Below are 22,662 nucleotides of genomic sequence, written 5' to 3' on the forward strand. Positions count from 1 at the left end.
TTATTTCCGTGAAACCAAACGCATCTTGAAATGTTTTGGGGCTTGAGTGATCCCAAATACTGGTGTGAGGTCTGGGGGTAATGCTGGGTCTGGCCACTGGAACTCAAAGTAGGTAAGGAGAGTGGTAAAAAAGAGGAATATTTCCATACGAGCAAGATTTTCTCCAAGACAGACCCGCGGCCCTGAAAAAATAAAAATATATTTATTTATTTAAAAAAAAACAAAAAAAAAAAAAACACAAAACAAACCAGATAATAAAGCCAATTACAATGTTGAAACAATCAATGTATACAAGAACTTAAGAGAACCGCAGGCATGTCATGTGAGGACATTACCGTATATACTCGAGTATAAGCCGACCTGAATATAAGCCCCTAATTTTACCCCAAAAAACTGGGAAAACTTATTGACTCGAGTATAAGACTAGGGTGGGAAATGCAGCAGCTGCTGGTAAATTTCTAAATAAAATTAGATACTAAAAAAAATATATCAATTGAATATTTATTTACAGTGTGTGTGTGTGTATGAATGCAGTGTGTGTGTGTGTGTATGAATGCAGTGTGTGTGTGTGTGTATGAATGCAGTGTGTGTGTGTGTATGAATGCAGTGTGTGTGTGTGTGTATGAATGCAGTGTGTGTGTGTATGAATGCAGTGTGTGTGTGTGTATGAATGCAGTGTGTGTGTGTATGAATGCAGTGTGTGTGTGTATGAATGCAGTGTGTGTGTGTATGAATGCAGTGTGTGTGTGTATGAATGCAGTGTGTGTGTGTGTGAATGCAGTGTGTGTGTGTGTGTGTATGTGTGTGTGTGTGTGTGTGTGTGTATGAGTGCAGTGTGTGTGTGTGTATGAGTGCAGTGTGTGTGTATGAATGCAGTGTGTGTATGAATGCAGTGTGTGTATGAATGCAGTGTGTGTATGAATGCAGTGTGTGTAATGCAGAGCCTTGGTGGGGGGTGGGCATTTTTATTTTTTTATTATTTTAATATTTTTTTTGTTTCATTACATTTTTTTATTATTATTATTTTTTATTTTATTATTATTTTTATTTTTATTTTTTTTATTATTATTAATATATACACAAATGTTTTCGTCCCCCCTCCCTGCTTGCTAGCTGGCCAGGGAGGGGGGCTCTCCTTCCCTGGTGGTCCAGTGGATGGGCACTGTGTAGGAGGGGGCTGTAGAGAGATGTTACTTACCTTTCCTGCAGCTCCTGTCAGCTCTCTCCTCCTCCGCCGGTCCGTTCAGCACCTCGGTCAGCTCCCAGTGTAAATCTCGCGAGAGCCGCGGCTCTCGCGAGATTTACACTGTTAGCTGACAGAAGAGCTGAACGGACCTGCGGAGGAGGAGAGAGCTGACAGGAGCTGCAGGAAAGGTAAGTAACATCTCTCTGCAGCCCCCACAGCCCCCAGTCTGTATTATGGCAATGCAAATTGCCATAATACAGACAACTGACTCGAGTATAAGCCGAGTTGGGGTTTTTCAGCACAAAAAATGTGCTGAAAAACTCGGCTTATACTCGAGTATATACGGTAATCATTAAGGTCTTCAAAAAACACCGAAAATTGCCTACTATGGTATACATGTTTATATAAAGCAAAAGTGCACACCATTCTATCTATACATTGTGTTAGCAGAAAGGCTAATACATTTATAGATAAAAATAAAAAAAGATGCCCCTCCACCCCCATCTGTCACTCAATGCTCTACATCAGGCATAGGCAACCTTCGTCACTCCAGATGTTTTGGACTACACCTCTCATGATGCTTAGCCAGCATGTGTGTTAGAGCATTATGGGGGATGTAGTCCATAACATCTGGAGTGCCGAAGGTTGCCTATCCCTGCTTTCCATTGATGTATGGCAACAATTGTTAATAACGGAGTCAAGGGGAGAGCAGGATTACCCTCGACTACAGCAACTACATCACATGCTCTGCATTTTGTGGGAAGTTTTCACTGTATGTGACCAGGTACAGTGCTCACTGCTCTGACATCACAGAGATGTAGCAACATTGATCTACCCAACTAAAGTGTTATTCCATCCTGAAACATATATAAATATCTTGTATTGGGCAACTTACCTGCAGAGAATGGCAAGAACGATTCTACTTTTATCAATTCTCCATCATCGTTCAGGAAGTTCTCTGGATTAAACTCATGTGGATATTTCCAGTAAGTTTCATCGTAGTTAAGAGATGACAGATCTGTGATTATGGTTGTTCCCTATATAGAAAACATGAAACTATGTATGCAGCAGAAATATGCCAATGGTGCTTCTATGTTTTGTACACTAAAAAAAAAAAAAAAAAAAAACCACACACTACACAACTAAATATCCAGCCATAGCAGATCGCTTAATACATTGTATGAAATGATCAATGCTGGATTAGACGCTTCATGGGGTGGAGTTGAAAATTACCATGGCCCTAGTTGCAAAGTTTGAATTTGCAATTCTCGAATTTTGTGCGTAATAATACTATGAGCTTGATCACTAGACTTTGCATAAATATGTAAAATTATCTTTATATGTATAGGTGTTAAGGTGTTGTACAAACACACTTTCCTAATGTTAGAGCGTTTTGCAGATTATTTAGCTGTTGATTTGGTGCCGGTGTCTGAACAGAGTGACGCTTTGTGCTGGCTAGGAAGTTACCATAGCAGCAACAGCACATGTGAAGCATGTGATTCTGTCCCCTTATAGGACGCATTGTGTGCCGACGTCATAGTGCCGAACTGCCGATGGCGTCATGACCTGCCAAAAATCAGCAGATTCAAACTTTTTGGGAGCATGGCTATAGAGTTAAAGTTACAGACTATAAATAGTTTGCTGGGGCTCAGGTCCTTGCCCTGTCATGGTTCTATTTTGGTTCCCAATAATGTGTTATTATTCTCTAATTTTATTCATGGTATTGATCTTGGCTATTATCGATTACGGTCCTGCCTATACTCCTTGACTCATGTCGGGAGTCCCAGTTTTTGTGACATTAAGGAAGTGATTGTACATGTGCATATATTTACTGTAAAAAAGCACATTATGAAGGCTGCATGGGACTCCCAAGATCTGGAGTAGCAATCTTGTTACATACCGATCTATCTCCAGCTACATTAGCAAAGGTGTACATTTTCATGCATTAAGGTTTCCTGACTAAAGTCATTGTTGAAAAGAATGAGGTTACTAAGGTCATTTAGTAGGTGGCAGACAGCCTGATGCCCCACTCTAGTGAGTGAAGAGAGTATAGCATTTTTTTTTTTTTTTTTTTAACTTTTATATGAGGGGCCAGTAATCTATAAAGCATCAGGAATACTCTAATGTAATAATGTTACCTTTAAATATGTTACAACAAGAGATGAGTGGAGTTCATATATATATATATATATATATATATATATATATATATATATATATATATATATATTTTCATTCAGATGGAACAACATATTTGTAATAATACAGGCTATAGAATGCACCATGCATTTTCTTACCTTTGGGATTATAAATCCATTTAGTGGTTCGTCCTTTAGGGCTGCGTGAGCTCCACCTAGAGGTGCAATGCAGGCAAATCGCTGTACCTCTTGTAGGACAGCCTGTGTGTATGGCATGCTCACGCGGTCCTCATAATCAAGTCGGTCTCTGTCTCCACGAACTCTGTCAATTTCACTTCGACATTTCTCTAAAATACAATTAATTCCAAAGGTCATGTAAGTCTCAATCTGCTGTGTTATACAGATCACAGATCTAATGCTAGAAGTATACCAAGAAATTGTACCTTGTACATCGGGAAACACCATCATATAGAGAAGGCACCACTCTAGACTGGCAGATGTTGTCTCAGTACCAGCCAGAAACAGATCTGCCACGCAAATGAACAGGTTGTGATTATCAAATGTTTTCTTGCTTTTATTCTCATGTCCTTCCTAGAGAAAGAAGAGGAGGGGTGGATCCCATGAAAGGATGGTCTACAATGCTCTTATTATCTGTCATCCAAATATCTGGTGAATCCCATATGTGGCTACAGCCTTTATACCTTACTACATCAGCAATTTATTTTTTAATACATGGCACTGTTATGGCTAAGTGACACTGTCCACCTTCTGGACTTTTCTGCTGCCTTTGATATCATTCATAACCTTCTCCTAGCTTCCTTTATCTTGCCAAGCACCTGGATTTATGAAAAGCAATGAATTGAACGTTTTTTTCACAAATCCACCTACAGGGATAAAAATGAGAGGAAGGCTGAGCTGGCAACTGGGCAGGCTAGATGTGCTGCAGAGGAGTTCCCATTTAACGAAGATATTGGAGGTAATTTTATCAGGCCTACCAAAACCCCTGGAGCTTGTGCACGAAGAGAAAATGGGGAGATATTTTAGGCCTACTCAGAGGAACAGGCCCTGGGCGTATTGTACAATATTCTAACAACAGGGAGGACTGCATCACTCCTCCTCTGATGAGGAAAATGAGCTGCCTTCCACTAAGGAAGATATTAAGACTCTTCTCCGCAATATCTGCCAGCTATATTCGGCAGACCTCACCTTAGTGCGAGAAGAAATTCACACTGTCGAGGGATGCCTCACGGCAGTGAAGCAAGATACTTAGGCCCTTCATACACAATACTAAGACTCTTTACAATTAAGGCCCTGACTGCAGAGCTACACTGAGCTAAAGGATTAGTAAACCATTGACTGGAAGCTATGGAAGCCAGGCACAGAAGTAGTTATGCAAATATCAGGGACATATCTGAAGTTATTTTCCCACAATACGTCAGGAGAATACTGGCCACACTACTCACCTCTAAGTAGGCTAAACAGGCCATAGTTGACAAGGTGTTTCATATTTCTACAGCAACCAGAGTTCGCACTGACTTGAAAAGTTCCCACCTTAAAAAGGCTACTTTAATCTTCTTTCAAGATTTATTCAGATCAACTTTAACCTGGAGAATCCTGTTCAGACTTCTGACTGCAAAGCTTTGAGCTCATTCCATACCTTATAGTTGAACCTACACCTGGTGCCCGGTAAAACTCTACAAATGGCTAATGTCTAGCACTAGGACTGCAATCAGAGCTGGAGGTCCCTACACATGTGCTCAAGGCTCCACTTACCTGGGACTTGTCCAAGGCTGTACCCTTTCAGCCATCTTAATGTCCCAGCTTTGGCTTATGCTCCTCTACAGCTGCATCAGCCTTAATTAGCCTACAGAGGATGGGTCATCTTACAACAGGGACCTGTGGTGCCAGCGAAGTGTGCATGGGAACCTGGCTAGCAGTATGTCACTTCTTATACCAGGGATTAGATTAGGATTTTCAGGAGTTATTTGTTTTCATTTGTTTACTGTTATGCATTGCAAACACTTACCTTGTCTACATTCAGTAGTTACTTTAAATAGATGGAGAGATTTTTCATACCTATGTCTCATACCCCATGAACGTGCTGCCAACACCAGTATTATATTATAGTTTGTATTCTGCTTTGATTCATACATGTGGTGGACTACAGTGTGATGAGAAACCTCTCAACTAGTAACACTTTGTTGCCTACCAATATGTAGCCATTGCTTCTACAGTAGATAACTATTCCTTTTTTTAGAAACATGCTTGTGACATATGTGTATGTATCGAAGTCAGTTATACAAAGAAAAATCTATCCACTGATGCATTATACACCTGTACTTTGTTTAAAGTTTGATTTATTTAACATTTATATGGCAAGAAAACTTGTGAAGTGTGGGAACGCTTAGATTTCATTATGGATCAACAGCGACAGCAGGGATGAGTTCAAAGTCCAACTAGATAAACCATAGCTTTCTTGTAACATAAATTATTAAGCTAATGTCTTAGAATATTGGGGTTTCTTAAAGTTTGAGCAATATAATTAGAACAGCAATAGGTAACACCCCATGACAAATTCATTAAAAAAAAGTAATGTCTGCCTAGGCAACACAGTATCAATGGATATGCAATATTAATCCCTATACAATATCTTATGTAAAATAACTGTACCATATAAAGACACAATATGAGAGTCTGAGAAGGACCCATAGGGTGTGAGAGGTGCATAGGGCAATTACGGTTATGAGGCAAACATGGATCTTGTAAGAACAGCTTTGTGTTAGGCGTCTTCTCACATCCTACTCAGAATATGTGAAATAATGGCCCTTAGAATTGATTTGGAGTACTTATTAACTTTACAACTGCTCTCTGTGAGCTGGAGCTATGAAGGACATTTCTGTAACATTCTTATCACAGTTAGTCACATGGTAGCTTGCTTTTTAAAAACCAGAATGAGAAAGAAAACAATCATATCGGCTGAATTGAATACTGATTTTCTATAACAATGTTAAAGAAACCTTAATTGTGGCCAACGTTTAAGCCACAGAAAAGGAACTTGTAGCGGAGAGAGGGAGTTCAGGGGGAAATAGATGCTCCCCTTTCCCCCCCCCCCCCATGAATGGGCTGCTAGTCTTCAGGTTTCTTCTCTCCAATGTTTGCAGGCTAATGTGATGAGCAACATGTGACTAAAAATAGAAAAGGCAGCACACTCTTTCCTGGCACTTTAGGGCCCTGAGGTAGCCCCCACCCTCAAGGTCCCCCTCCCGCCGGGCTCTAGGGGGTAGAAGGGGTTAAACTTACCTCTTTCTCCAGCGCTGGGCGGGGAGCTCTCCTCCTCCGCGGCTGAATGCGCAGGCGCGGCAAGAGCCGCGCGCAGCCAGTCTCATAGCAAAGCATTCACAATGCTTTCCTATGGATGAGGTAGTCTTCCTATGGACGGAAGCACCTCTAGCGGCTGTCAATGAGACAGCCACTAGAGGCTGGATTAACCCTAATATAAACCTAGTGGTTTCTTTGAAACTGCTATGTTTATATAAATAGGGTTAAACCTAGCTGGACCTGGCACAAAGACCACTTCATTAAGCTGAAGTGGTCTGGGTGCCTATAGTGGTCCTTTAGATATAGCAAAATCTTACTTGCATTAAAGTTTGCAACTGCTGACTCTGCCCTGATCTGCCGGCTTTGATTCTCTGAGCCAAAAACAATGCTTTCCCATAGGATTGGCTGAGTTTGTCAAGGAGGCAGATCAGGGAAGGAGCCGGTACAAGCCAACACAGCCCTGGCCAATCAGCATCTCCTCATAGAGATAAATTGAATCAATGCATCTCTATAAGAAAAGTTCAGTGTCTGCATGCAGAGGGTGGAGACACTGATTGTCAGTCACACTGTGCAGCACTGTCCCAGGAAGCACCTCTAGTAGCCATGTGAGAAGATGCTGATTGGCCAGGGCTGTGTTGGCGTGTACATTATAGCCAGTGGAGGCATCACTATGCTGTAATGTAAACACTGCATTTTCTATGAAGAGACTGTTGACTGCAAAAATACTTAATGGAACTATTATACTCACGAGGACAAATACAACAAGCTGTAGTTCTGATGACTATAGTGTCCCTTTAATGCAGGGGTGGGGTACTTTCATCCCTCCAGATGTTGTGGACTACATTGCCCTTGATACTTTGCTAGCATTATGGCTATAAGAGCATTATGGGAGAAGTAGTTCAAAACATCTGGAGGCCTGAGGGTTCCCCACCCCTGCTTTAATGGATATGGAATCCGAAACAGTATACAATCAAATTTAACATTCAAGGCTTTACAGGGCGAAATCCTAAAATGTACCTTGTCTAGCTCTTCCAGATAACAGTCAATGTAGTCTCTGTGTTCTCCAGGTGTTCTTGTTCTCTTGTGCTCCTCTAAAATCTTCTCAAGAAATGCAAAAACAGTCTCTGCATTTTGTAAAACCTTCCAGTGCGGCAGAGGGAGATAATGGACGAATCCAAACGCATTATATAGCTGAAAAGTTCAACAGTACAAGAGGAGTCCAAACAGGGATATCAACATCAATACAAAAGCCGTAGTGTGGGACATGTTCATCAATTGTTACAGAATATGCATTGATATTTCAAAGATCAGCGGAATTATAGTGGGATTCTGGTAACATATTCATTGTGGTTATTAAATATCCCATAATGTCTTCATTATCATAAGGAGACGGGGTGGCAAAGCGTCCCTTCAGTCCCAAAAGATCCAGGCATAGGAGAGCTGTAAACCATGAAGCACAGATTTTGACTCACTATGTTCTATATAAAATAACACAACTATAATTCAGCACCGGTGAAGATAATTACAGTCCAAAGGCATCTCAAAACACCAAGGACGGAGTCTCTTGTCCAGTTAAAAAGCTGGGTAAAACATGAGTCCCTAAAAAGTCCTGATCAGGGAGTATATAACAACAAGCAGAGAAAAAGAGCAGAAAAAAATAATAGTGTAGTATGTAAAACTGAAATTGGTATAAATATGATAAATTGCACACTCAAACTTTTTTGGAGTTTCAATATAGCTCCAACGTATGCGCCTGGGCGAAACGATTCCTGCCCAAGGATAAAGTGCAGTGCTGTTTAAAATTGGCATATGACATGACCCCCTCCTACTATTACGCCAGAGTCAATTTGAAATTCATATCTATGGCAACAGTTTAAAAGGACAGTCTAATCACCAACACAAGTTAAGTTGTTATGCTGTCAGGATGCCACTGGTGGCACTTTGACCTCATGGTGTTAAACAGTTTTCGAGTGGATTAACCCCAAAAAGTTTAATCTAGCGATATGACCATCCGGCTTCTGGCTTTTCAGATTCCAGAAGCGCAGAGTGTGGCCTGGCAGGAGCACCGCTGATTGGTTGAGAGCACCAGCTGAACGGTTTAACACCATGAGGTAAAAGTGCCACTGGTGGCATCCTGACAGCATAATAAGTTAACTTGTGTTGGTGCCTAGACTGTCCTTTTAAACTGGCACACCGCTGTTCCTGGATATAAAGATTCAGAAGCATGATGCCGCCTGGAGGGGGGGTGGACACTGCCGCTGGAGGCAACTTTGGGGTTAAACTGTTCAAAAACAGTTTAACCTCTTGTGATAAGAGTGCCTCCAAGCACCATGACAACTTAATTTAGATGAAGTTGTTCTGGTGCTTTGAGTGTCCCTTTAATTATATATAGAATTGACATACTTTGCAAACTTCTTTTTCCACCCATAAACAGAATGGGCTGCTTAGCGACAAGCTAGAAATGGTCACTACAACAATATCCATAGAGTGTTGTTGATCACTGTGTGAGTTATCGTACATACCTTAATCAGCATTTTTTCTCAATAGAAGGTCACTAATTGACTAAGAATGTCAGTTGATGCTCTCACCCCATCATCTGCTCCCAGAGAAAGGTTTTCACATTGAAGTCAAGTTGGGGTCAGAGGAGGAGGTAGAGGGATGGGCATCATTGAGAGCACTTTGGGGTGAAGCAGTTTGTAAACTGTTTAAACTTTAAGATAAGATGGTGTGCCACCTATATTGGGATGCTGTTGTTATGATGCCCAGAGTGATCCTTTAATGGAGTGAACAGACTTAGCTTCTGAGATTTTTTAGTGCATGCACTGTAAAAACTTGCAACAAAGTGTACAAATTATTGGGAAATCCTGTTTGTCACCCAACAAACCTGCGTTTTGTTCTTACCTGTGCCCAAATACTAGTGGAACTCTTTATATTTTCATGGATGAGGTTAAGCACCTCTCTGAAGGTGGAGTCATCATAGTCATAGCGTCTTCCAAACACAATGGAACAAATAATGTTGGATACAGCATTATCAATAATGAAATGTGGATCAAGCATAGTATCTAAAGAACACAAAATATAATATTTAAGAAGGGAATTGTCACTTCACAAGATTTTTCGCATTCCAACCTATCCCACATATTTAACAAATATGCTTTTGTGAAAAAATGTATTTATAAAAATAAAAATAAGTTTAAAATCCACAGCTGTGCACTACAACTAGGTGGCTTGATCTTGGCTCCCTATTCGTTATTGTTCTAATAACTGTCAGCAAGCATAGAGAGAGCACAAAGAGGAAGAGAAACAGACATTGGGAAGGTTTATGAAAGTTTTCTGTTCTAAAAATGGTGTAAAAACCTAAATTGGGGAGGAGGTGGGGGGTGGGGAGGCTGAGCATTAACCTTGAGATTAAGCCATAATTCCTTCTAAAAGTTAGCTTTTTGGCAGCTAACTTCCGCATCCTCACAGTCATTCATATTTGGAGACCCCACAATGGCAATCTATACCATTTTTCCACACTCCCAAGGTAAAAGGGCAGAGACCCAGATCTCGGGCCTTTCATCTGCCCTTGACTTGTCTGGTTTGCGCCTCCCGAAGTGCTTGAAGCAGGATCTGTATCCAGCGCTCAACAGCCAAAATCTACATCTACTATGGGACGGTGATTCTAGAATCCGCAACCTGACTAATCTCCAGGGCCTTCTTCAATGGCAATCTCAACCGAGAATGGCACACCGGAGAGCCGTGAGGCCTCGAATGCCCTCCTGGGCCTCACACAGGCCAAATAATTCCAACGGCTTGAGCAGGTACGAAGCAAGCTGCACTTGACACCCAGGATGGGATGGCTCCTGGTACCAAGCAGGATTTCCAAAACCTAGTAGTGGAGATCAAGAATCTATTGCCACCTGATGTGATGATTAGTAAGGCTGACATGCAAATGGTTGCAGATAGGATGAGGGCCTTGGACAAAAAACATTGGGGACCTTAAACAGGGTCTGTCTTCTCTAAATGACTCTTTACAAATCTTGCAAGAAATGCATTATGCTCTCTCACTCCATTATACTATGATGGGTGACACATCTTGGCAAAACCACTTAAAGATCAGAGGCATAAGAGTCTGTCTAGCTTCTTCAGTACATGAGACAGTGTCCTCCGTCGCACCACCAAATCAGAATTTTTTATTTTTTTTTTAAATGTTGCCTAGACGGAATTGATTGTCTGGCAGTGAGAGATGTAATCATCCGCTGTTCACTATCACAATATAAAAGAATCTTGCTGACGGCATTGCAGGGCAAGACACCATATGCCTTCAAAGGCTCCAGACTCCAGTTTTACCAAGATTTCACCCAGTCCACTTTACACTCACTGAATCCTATAACAGGCCAACTGAAAGCGTCTGGAATGGAGTATTGGTGGATGATGCCTAGGTTTCTAGTGGTGACACACAATGAGACTGTTCACAAGATTTCTACACCTGCTGAATCTCCTGCCCTGCTTTGAGCTTTGGGCCGACCTGTCCCTACAATTGATCCTAATGGGCAGCTAAGCCGCATGCCTGAGGCCCTTCTCAAGTTGTTCCTTTTTTCCCCCCCAACAGGTTGTTTGGCCTCCCAACCAGGGACTTTAATTTTCCTGAGGGTTACAGTTGCTGAACAACATATGCTGTAATAACTGCATATTTGTATATGTCTCATGACTGTTGATTGCCAAGTAATGATATTTAAGACAATAAAAAATTGTCAAAATTAAATAAATTAGGGTCATTATCAATGGAAGGTGCCTGCCAATTCCACTGGTTTCCATGGCCACACTTATAGTACACTACTAGGTCATTTAAGAACAGAACAGTTTGATAAATTTACCCTATAGTTTCTGTGTCCGTCCCTTCCTCCAATACAATATGTGATCTGGATTGTGATGCAAGGTTCTAAATCTTCGCTATACATTTAGAGGAGCATTACATGTAAAATAAAGATTAAAAAAATAAAAAAAATAACAGGTGATTGTCTATATTTTATTCAATGATGTAATTTTCAGATAAGTGGCATTTACCCTTAACGCTTTAATGGCAAGACACTATAACCAAAGGAAGTAAATAAAAATCATGATAGAGATATCAGTCCTTGTGGGATTGGTAGGTGGTTATGTGAAAGCCATTTCTTTCGTGCTAGTGATACAATGCCGATTGCTAAAGCATGCCATCAAAGAACAGCACAGAAAATACTTTAAATTTTATATTTGTCTCTGTACATACATGGTTATTGGACAAGGTATTGTTTTATCTTTATCTGGCAAGAGGTGTTTTTTTTTAATTTTCTTATTACCTATGTTCTTTTCAAAGTTCTGTATTATATAGATACTCTCCTCAGCAATCCTCTCCTCCATGGACTTTTTGCCCAGACCAAAATTCCTCAGTGTAGACAGAGTGAAGCGTCTGTGTTCCTTCCACGCCTGTCCATAAGGAGCCACCACCAAACCTGGAGAAAGAACAGCAGTCAGCATTGATTCTGATTTCTCAGGCCTTAAAGAGAACATTCTGTCCAGTAGCAAACTTTATCAAAATAAATATAAGTATATGAATACTTACTAAAATTTATTTTCTCTCTTTTTAACTAGCGCTGCCAATGTGTGAACATGATTTTTCCAGTTGAACTGACGCCGTTTGGGAAACCTCAGTAGGCTTTCTCAACACCTGGCACCTTCTGTAGACGTGCTGGGTTCAATGCCAGCACATTAGTCGATTAAATGGAGTGACATCTGACATAACTCTGTGAAAGTCCCAGTCCGTGATGGGGGTCAGGGGCAGGTGTATTCGGGTGCTCAGTGCCAAGTACAACCCTGCAAGAATGGTCAAATGGTAGATCCCCATTCGGCAAAGAATTGTGGGAGTTGTAAGACAGACGGGGGGGGGGGGGGGATATTTACTCCCCCCCCCCCCCATCTTTGTGATAGGGGGATTCCCAAAATATCTTGCACCAGGACCCTCTCTACATTAGTTCTGCCACTGCTAGAGACATTATACAAGATTATCTGGTTAGCTAGATGGGGAATGGCTTTACAAACTACAGTACAGTTAACAGGATCTTTGCAAACAAGCAGTGTTCCTAGTAGAAGGTAGAAGAGAGGCTGGAACTAGGAGGAAGCTGAAATAGGAAGAGCAACGAAAAACAATAGTAAAACAAAGATATAGTGAAGTTAATAGACAAAAAAAAAAAAGAAAAAGAAAAATTAGCACAACTAAAACAGATTAAAGGGCAGTAAAAACCCACAAATTCTAAGAAACCTGTTGTACAGAAGCATGATAAGAAAAACAAACAATGGCCACCATGTCTACCCATCTAGTAGAACAGGTCTAACAGACATTCAGCTTTTAGAACAGTGGCCACTGACCAGCAAGATAGTAAATGAAGCATAGATTCCTAGATGAGGTTTCAACAAATCTTAAATGCCCTACCACTATACAATATTGATTGTTCTAAAATGTAAAGCATTGGTGGCAACACACAGCTCCACCCTGGGACTCTACGCACTCTGGTTATGAATATGGTCAATTCATGCCTCTGTACAAAACACATAGCAGACTGGGGCACTAATAGAATTCAATGGAAGTACTATGTGGAAACTGCCAAGACAACTGTAGTTTTTCTTGCACAATGAAGTAATATTTCACATGGGTGAAAAAAAAATATATATAAATTCCTTGTATGAAATACTGCTGTAATGCCATGTCCATAAATCAGGGTTTGAACAAGTATTATATTGACAGAGTGATTTGCCATGTGAGATAAGTGCTGTGTGCTTAACATGCAGGATTAGCAATCACAGTACAAACAACAAATGTAAAGATGTTAATAAAAAACACAAGTTTTAAGCATGAATAAGTGTAAATAAAGTGAACAAAAAGGCGCTTCAGTTGTATATTTATAGGATTAGCAGCTAACAAACTTGTGTAGGCATCACCTGTACCCCACAAACATGCAATGACATTATTACTGAGAGAAAACGAAAATAAGGAGTGTTATAAAACAATTTAGTAATGTGAAGAGAAAGTGTCTACACATTGAAAAATGAAATTTTAAAGGTGAAATGCTTTAGTGTGTTTGGATTATATCACTATTCTTAACCAATTTATTGTTTCACTAAAGTGATATTGTTCATTTGGATTATGGATCTTCCTTCCTTGTTGTTGCATGTTATCTGGAAGCTTCATCTTGGCGGGAGGTTAAATATCCTACGCTACAGACTCATTGCTCTTGATTTGGGACGATTTTTAAAATAGTTTTATCATATCCATGATGTACTATAAATCTGTATTTTATGTTTCATATTCATAGTAAGGACATCTGGAACACCAATATCCAGTAGTGGGGTTGTGCCACTATCTACTCTGAGATTTTTGAGCTAGAGAAAACTCATACATATGTGAGTGCATTTCCATGCCAATATAATTTGGTGCTACAGACATGCTTCATCATAGAAGCGTCTTTCTGCTCTTATTCTATGTACTGCACTGAGGATTATATCAAGATGACAGACTCCACGTATATAATCGAAGGTGGGTTTCATATTGCTCAAGCTGGCTAAAGTGAGGTCTGAATAAGGCTCCTAAAAGTGTGAGTGTATCACTTACATTTTAATACACATATGTGAACAAATTTCCCTTTAGCTGGGGAAGAGGGACTCCCAGCCAGGATGTTTTCTGCTCTCTACTGTATCCTAACAGATTTGTTGATAAGTGCTTGACATTTAGCTTTTCTTTAGGTCACATTATTTGCTAGATCTAGAATAGATTGAAAATCATAACCGTATGAACAGTAAATTCACAGGAAGAATTACCTTTCCCATGAGATATGGCATTTAACATTCTGTTCTGAGGTCGGTCTGCAAATTCTGTGCCTCTGATCATAAGAACCTCTTTGAGAGCTTTGAGTCCTCGAACCACCACAGCCGGTGTGGAGCCTAGATATACACTGTACACTGGGCCATACACCTTGGAGAACTGAAATAAAGACTGGATTTAATAATGTTATAGTTTATTTGGCTTAAGAAAAACATTTTTCTAATACTGTCAAGCTGCAAGCCCAATATATCATTACCGTCAAGGAAAAAAAATAAGGTTGTAAGTGATTAAAAACAAAATTGCTGGGGGCGTGGAGCCTGACCTTGGAGCTGCTCAGACGTGTGCAGCACGAGCTCCCGTCTGAATTACTAATTTAAGGGATATTACTCAGGTTCTTACGCCACAAACACTCCCCTTAGTGCACTACCCAAGACAGGAGTACACTAGCGATCCAATTAGAGACCTCACTCGTGTTTTTAAGCCTCCAGGAGGCTGGAAAGCCCTGTTGTGGCCTACTAGACATGGAGCTGGGGAGAAATGGCCGCTCTTATGCTCTATGTGTGGCAGTTCCGAACCCCTTTCCCCCTCCTCTCCCCCAAATTGGACCAGTGGGGGTTATCCCGGTCCCCACTGGACAGCTACCGATAAGCTGAACTGCACCCATCTTTCAGCCCAAGACAGCACGAGGACGAACCTCACCAACATAAAATGGCGGACGTCCTTCATCTGGGCACACTGGAGATGCTAGACAAAACATTCAGACGCTTCTGGAAATAGCTGCAGGAACGCACAAAACCTGTAAATCTCAAGTGCTGATGAAATGAAGTGACACCTAAAACTGAGGGCACATAATTATCTCCTACAACTTGCCAGAGGTACAAAAGTGTCATGTGTTTATACAAACTTGGGGAATGGCATTTGAATGACATTAACACCAGAAGGACTGAAAGCAGAGGCTCATGTGCTCATACAGTACTACTTAATGATTACCCAAATGCATGAGAACTTTCTCTGCAACTGGAGCTTCATGGTCGACGATGACATGAACACAGAAGTGCCACAAAAGAGAAATGAGTACCCAGTTCCAGAGAAGAGACAGTTTTGCTTTAAATATTTTTAAACTCAGTACATTTTATTGTAGGGCTCTATAGAAGTAATCAAGTTAATTGCTATTTCTTGTACACTCAGTATATTTTAATGTAAACAGCTCAAGGTTATTCTCTAAAGTGTGAATGATTAAAATGACACTGTAGGCACCCAGGTGGTCTAGGTGCAGTGTCCCTTATGCACTTAGAGCTGCAATGTAAACATTCCACTAAGTCTGCCCACAGCATCAGATTTTTCCCCATAGAAAAGCATTGATTAAATGCTTTCCTATAGGGAGGCCCAACGCGCGCTCTGCATATGCAGCGCATTCGCATTAGCACCTGCTCATCATGGGATGTCGTAGCGGGCAGAGCGTCACCTCAGCACCGAAAGACATTTGCACTGGGAAAAGGTAAGTAAAGGATTTTTAACCCTTAATTTACCCACAAGGAAGGGGTGGCGGCAGTGCCTGGAATACAGCTTTGTATGTCTGGCACTATAGTATCCCTTTGAGAATTTCAAGTGAATTTCAAAGATTAGGACAAGTCATCTATGTTTTGAATTTGGTTATTTGGGGAAGGAATAATTTGAATTCACTTCTGATTCGAGAAGGGACCCTTCAGTCATATAAACAAGTACTTTATAGGTACACTGCCTGACACTGGTATAAATAGCTCAGCTCAATAACTCTCTCAACAACAAAATTGGGGAGGAGAGTGTAATCTAAATTAGAGAAGGCAACCTCCTGTAAAATGAAATAATTGGTAAAAAAATAAATAAATAAATAAATGGAAATATAGTACAAACAGGTTTTCATTTTTTTTCTTTAAATTTGTAGTGTTCCTTTAAACATGCACTCGCCCCATCTTTAGCAGTACTCACTCTCTTTTTATTAAAGCACTTTACACCTTCTGTTACTCACACCTCAATTGGCAGTACTCAGATTGTACTTACTCTCTCAGGGAGTGAACTCAAACCTTTTCCTGAGTGACAACTTCAATAAAAACACTCACATTCTGATAAACTTCTGCAGTCTAAGAGTCAGTGCTCACACTGTCTTCCAGCAGGACTTGTTTACAGAGCATGCAATCCCCACAGAGCACTCACCTCCTTTATATCCTTGAGGAAATTGTTGAAGTCTATCTGTAATAGGTTCCCTACGAAGGGCAGAGCCAGGGGACCTGGAGGGAAGGACTTTGGGCGAGTCACCTTCCACCATAGGTAGCCCAACAGGACCAGAACAAAAGACAGGACTGTGCTGAGCTCCATGATGGCTGAATACACATAAACTCCTTCTGTTTTCACTAAATGAAGTACAAACCAGACTTTCTACTCCTCCCAAGTTGGAGGCTGTTCGTTTGCACAAAGCCCTGCCTTGCATGTTTCACTTCATAAGTGCTGCTCATTGCTCACAGCAAGGGTTGGCTGTGCATGATAGGACAGCTGAAGATAAAAAAAATAATAAAAATAAAAAAGTAGTGCCCACTTGTGTAATGCGGGGTTTTAATGGCTTATTTTATTAGGAGCAGCTGCCAAATGTAGTATTTTAGTGTATTTATGTAAGACCATTACATTTCAAACAGTGTTGCTTTGAACTTTGGTGTTGCTGCCATGACTTCACAAATCCATCTACATTATTAAAACTAAAGTCAACCTTAAACCTCTTTCATAAAATTTTGAAAAAGCTTAAACTAATTGTAGCAGTAATCGTAAGTATATGCAGTGTGCGGTTAATGTATGCATAACATTTAACAATTATTACATTTTTCCTCCTGTTTTATTGATCAAAGTCGATGCTTTCTTTTTCTTTCTCAGACTTGTGCAGTTATAAAAGTCTAACAGGGTTGGTTATTCACTAAATTGAGTATTCAAAGTAAATTGTAAATTCAATAAAATACTAGCTGAATTGATAGCATAGCTGATTTAGAGAATTTTCCCAGTTTGGCTATTTTCACTTTGAATTCTCACTATAGAGAACAAGCCTGTAACGACAAAGGGATACATAGACGGCTGGGGTGGACAAAGAGACACACAGAATGTGTCACACTGTACACTAGATAGAGCACAATCATTGTTACCTCTTGTTCCTGTGTGCCTAAATTTAATTGGCCTCCTTTACTGTTAAAGGGACACTATGGGCACCAAATGCACTTCAGCTCATTGAAGTGGTCTGCGTGCTGTGTCCCAGGCCCCTTAGCTGTGCAATTGTAATTATTTGATAAACTGAAATAATTACATTGCAGGGGTAACTGCACCTCTAGTGCCAACTGAGGGATTGCCGGGTGGTTTGGCAACTTTTGGTCGCTTAACTGGTGATCTACATCTTCACACTATGCATGAGGATATCCAGAGTCATCCAAAACCCCATAGAAAAGCATTATACAATGCTTTCCTAAGGGGGAAGTCTTAATGCGAGCAGGGCGAGTGCCGCACCTGCGCATTATTCCCCGACCCACTGCCGAGGGACATCAGCGCTGAAATAAGGTAAAATACAGAAGGGCATTTTATCTCCTTCTGAGAAATTTTGATTTCCTATCCATATCATTTCCCTTTAAGTTTTATTTTTACTGCAGTATAGGCGGATTTTTTCAAATAAACTAAATTGTAATGGAACAAAACAAAGGTGCATGCAGAAGTGATTAGTCCCTTCAAATGATAAGTCAAGGGGATGGTGGTTGGTAAAGAAAAGCACATTTTCAATACTTTGGGCATTCTTTTCCAATCAATGTATATGTATTATTATAGGGTGCGATAGCCAAGAGGTGAATTGGAAGGTAGTTAGTTATAAGTACCTCATGGCCACCGCAATATTCTTCTCCAGGACCTTCTCCAGCATTGGTGAGAGCACAACGATAGGAGCGCATGCACTGTATTTTAATTAAAGAATATGTATTTTATTTTTTATTACTGCTTGTTTTCTATTTTATTTCTTATAATGGGGAAAAAAAGCAACACTTTAATGTCAAAAAATATATAAATGTGTTAGTGTGTTCTTTTAATGTGCAAAACCTGATTAGTGTTTGAAATGTGTCATTAAAGGGAAACTCCAGTGCCAGGAAAACAATCCGTTTTCCTGGCACTGCAGGTCCCCTCTCCCTCCCACCCCCCAATCCCCGGTTGCTGAAGGGGTGAAAACCCCTTCAGTAACTTACCAGAGGCAGCGACATGTCCCACGTCGCTGCTTCTTCCTCCGCCGCCGCTCCTCCTAGTGATTACGTCGGCCGGTGGGCGAGACTGATCCCGCCCACCGGCTGGGGAGAGGTAATGCGCATGCGTGGCAATGCCCCTCATTCGCATTAGCGCTCCCCATAGAAAAGCATTGAAAATGCATTTAAATGCTTTCCTATGGGGAAATGAGCGACGCTGGAGCGACGTTATGATCCAGGAAGTGCCCTCTAGTGGCTGTCTAGTAGACAGCCACTAGAGGTGGAGTTAACCCTGCAAGGTAATTATTGCAGTTTATAAAAAACTGCAATAATTACAGTTGCAGGGTTAAGTGTGGTGGGAGTTGGCACCCAGACCACCCCAATGGGCAGAAGTGGTCTGGGTGCCTGGAGTGTCCCTTTAATGTTTAAGATTTGTGGTGATCATATAGCACATCAAAATTTAGGCTTAAAATATAGCGTGTTAAAATGTAGGCTTTATACATATATCTAGTGTCCCTTTAAATATTAGGCTGTCACATAACACCATTACGTTGTATTATATAAAAGAATATTTGAGAATTAAGTTTAATAATAGTGCACCACTTGCTTAATAAATTGTGTGATTTGCCTTTAACACCTTAAGGACCGCTGACGGTTCAGGACCGTCAGCGGTAAAACGTGCGTTTGGACCGCTGACGGTCCTGAACCGTCATAACGGTTTTGGGCTACTTACCTGATCGCCGTCGGTCCCACGGCGGCGATCAGCTCTCCTCCCGGTCCAGGGGGGTTGCCTGTCTGCCCGGGCAGTCCCCCCTCGGCAGATCAGGACCCCACGGCCATGTGATCACTCGATCACATGACCGCAATAGGGGTCTGTGTATCTGCCTGCAGGGGGACTGTCTGTGCTGACAGGCAGTCTCCCTGCATCTGTAAAATCCAAAATAAAGTGTAAAAAAAAAATCTGTGTAAAAAAATAATAATATGTGTATATATATATGCTATATATACATGTATTATATCTATATATACCTATATATAATATATGTATATATATCATATATATATAATGTCACACTAAGTGTATTTTTATATTTATATATACGTATATAATTATAAAAATACACTTATATTTAAATTACACACGAATATATACAATATATATAATAACTATATATATGGTATATATATATTATTATAAAATACAAATAATATGTTAATAAAAATAAATAACAAAAAATAAAAATAATTTTTAATAATTAAAAAAAAATTATATATATATATTCAGTTTTATTCTAACAGTATTTTGATATTGATATATATATATTTATATCAAAATACACTTAGAATGTAATGATATATATATCTATGTATAAATAAATAAATAAAAATAATACGAAATATACATATGTCTACATACATAATTACATAAATAATTTCATAAATATACACGTAGACGTCAAATATATAAATATGTATATATATTAAAATTCTACGTGCATATTTATGTAATATTTTTACCTAATTAAGTAATTTTAATGATTGCAATTTGAGGGACCTGCCTGCCAACCCAGGCCAAAAGTCCAGATAATTTAATTTGCTAGCACTGTGTTTAACCCTGTAACTTTCTATGACACCCTAAATCCTGTACATGGGGGTACTGTTTTACTCGGGAGACTTCGCTGAACACAAATATTAGTGTTTCAAAACAGTAAAACATATCACAGCGATGATATTGTCAGTGAAAGTGAAGTTTTTTGCATTTTTCACACACAAACAGCTCTTTCACTGAGGATATTATTGCTGTGATATATTTTACTGTTCTGATACACTAATATTTGTGTTCAGCGAAGTCTCCTGAGTATAACAGTACCCCACATGTAGAGGTTTTATAGTGTTTGTGAAAGTTACAGGGTCAAATATAAGGCTTGATTTTACTTTTTTTTTTTAATTGAAATTTGTCAGATTGGTTAGGTTGCCTTTGAGAGCGTATGGTAGCCAAGGAATGAGAATTAGCCCCATGATGGCATACCATTTGCAAAAGAAGACAACCCAAGGTATTGCAAATGGGGTATGTTCAGCTTTTTTTAGTAGCCACTTAGTCACAAACACCGGCCAAAGTTAGCGTTTTTTGCATTTTTAACACACAAACAAATATAAATGCTAACTTTGGCCAGTGTTTGTGACTAGGTGGCTACTAAAAAAGACTGGACATACCCCATTTTGAATACCCTGGGTTGTCTACTTTAAAAAATATGTACATGTTAGGTGTGTTTCGGGGATTTATGACAGATAACGGTGTAACAATGTCACTATTGATACATTTAAAATATATATATATTGAAACAGCAATTTCCTACTTGTATTTATAGGCCTATAACTTGCAAAAAAAAGCAATAAAGCATGTAAACACTGGGTGTTTTTAAACTCGGGACAAAATTTTGAATCTATTTAGCAGTTTTTTTCATTAGCTTTTGTAGATAAGTAAAAGATTTTTCAAGTAAAAGTCCAAAAACATGTTTTTTTTTTTTATTTTTCACCATATTTTATTATTTTTTTTAAATACAATATATGACATAATATAAATACTGGTATGTAAAGAAAGCCCTTCTTGTCGTGAAAAAAACAATATATAACTTGTATGGGAACCGTAAATGAGAGAGCGGAAAATTACAGCTAAACACAAACACCACAAAAGTGTTAAAACTGCTCTGGTCCTTAACGTACAAACATCGCAAAAACAGGCCGGTCCTGAAGGGGTTAAATACCGGTAATGTATTTGCCCCTAATGTCATTTTTACATTTATATTTTATTGTATAACAAACAGGTAATAATCATACTAAGAAACAGAAGTACTGTATACATTGTGTTATTAAAATACTTATGGATACATGCCAAATCAGATATGTATAGCATAACAGAATAATACATTATATGAAACATAGTTATAATGTACAAAATTCACATTATAATGTGAAAAAAATGGCAATCTCAAGCATCAAAAACTATATGAAACTTAGATGTAAAGAATGTCTCAAGCGCTCAACTCTTTACCCTAGGTATCAGCAATAGGTAAACCTAAAAACAGCATCATTCAATTTCAATTCACCTTGATGGGGGGCTAAGGGGGACTGCTCCCTTTCCTCCGGCAGGAATGAATAAGGTTATGTTTTCATCTTTCCATCTGAGGTTAGAAGAGTTTTGATTGTTCTACATCTTGTTTGGTAAGCTTAAAGTGTCCATATATGGTAATCTACAGATATAAAAGGTTACAGAACAAGTCTCCAACAGGTATGGAGGTGATCCTCTTACAAGTTGACATGGTCACTTGTTAATAAGGCTTATACACTTCACAATGACTTCTCAAGGAGTGGAAGACGTAGTCTTGGCCAATATATTTACATGGCAATAGCCACAAGCGTTATGTGCTTTGCTTGCTTCTGGGGTAATAAACTTGAAATAGTTTGCAAAGAAATGAGGCATCCATTGATTGATTCCGCAACATAGTAGTGATTTTCTGTTTCTAAAACATTTTGAGAGCTCTGTGAAGGTGGTGAAAGAGTTCTCCAATATTTGATTGAAAAGAGGATTATTGAGTTTAGATATCTATGGTAACCTGATGGAGCCTTCTAGCGAGTGCACTTTAAATCAACATAAATCAACTTGAAAAAGTTTCCTTTTTAATAAAAATAATGAATATTACTTCAAGTTCACATCAAGTTTGGAGCCCATTATTACCGTTCCCCTTTCTGCTCTGAGAAAATATGTTTTATACGTTTTGCATCAAGTCTTGAACTAATTCTGCCAATGCAACACATTTTTAAGTTTACATTAAGTTTAATCAGCCCAGGTTAGGTGGGAAACAGGAGTGTGTGCACAGAGCAGTTCTATGGCCCATGTCAACTAAAATGAGACTATTATAAGAATATGACAACATTAAGTAGTGATTAGTA

At 39.5% G+C, this 22,662-nt stretch overlaps 1 protein-coding gene across 1 annotated transcript; it reads right to left on the reverse strand.

Annotated features, from left to right (window-relative positions):
- Positions 1–16,841, reverse strand: LOC134578992 (cytochrome P450 2J6-like). The gene is made up of 9 exons (XM_063438118.1): positions 16,673–16,841; positions 14,476–14,638; positions 11,964–12,116; positions 9,544–9,704; positions 7,660–7,833; positions 3,768–3,915; positions 3,484–3,671; positions 2,082–2,223; positions 1–182 (listed from the first exon to the last, which is right to left on the reverse strand). The coding sequence occupies exons 1-9, from the start codon at positions 16,832–16,834 to the stop codon at positions 1–3; spliced, it is 1,473 nt and encodes a 490-aa protein (XP_063294188.1). The 5' UTR covers positions 16,835–16,841.
- Between the last annotated feature and the right edge of the window lie 5,821 nt (positions 16,842–22,662).

Source organism: Pelobates fuscus, chromosome 12, assembly GCF_036172605.1.
Source record: "Pelobates fuscus isolate aPelFus1 chromosome 12, aPelFus1.pri, whole genome shotgun sequence".
Taxonomy (NCBI): domain Eukaryota; kingdom Metazoa; phylum Chordata; class Amphibia; order Anura; family Pelobatidae; genus Pelobates; species Pelobates fuscus.

Coding starts and splice junctions, on each gene's coding strand:
- LOC134578992 (XM_063438118.1), bottom strand. CDS start 16,834: ATGGAGCTCAGCACAGTCCTGTCTTTTGTTCTGGTCCTGTTGGGCTAC. Junction 3,916..7,659: donor ATCTGGAAGAGCTAGACAAG/GTACATTTTAGG, acceptor TTCTTTCTCTAG/GAAGGACATGAGAATAAAAG. Junction 183..2,081: donor GTTCTTGCCATTCTCTGCAG/GTAAGTTGCCCA, acceptor TTATTTTTTCAG/GGCCGCGGGTCTGTCTTGGA.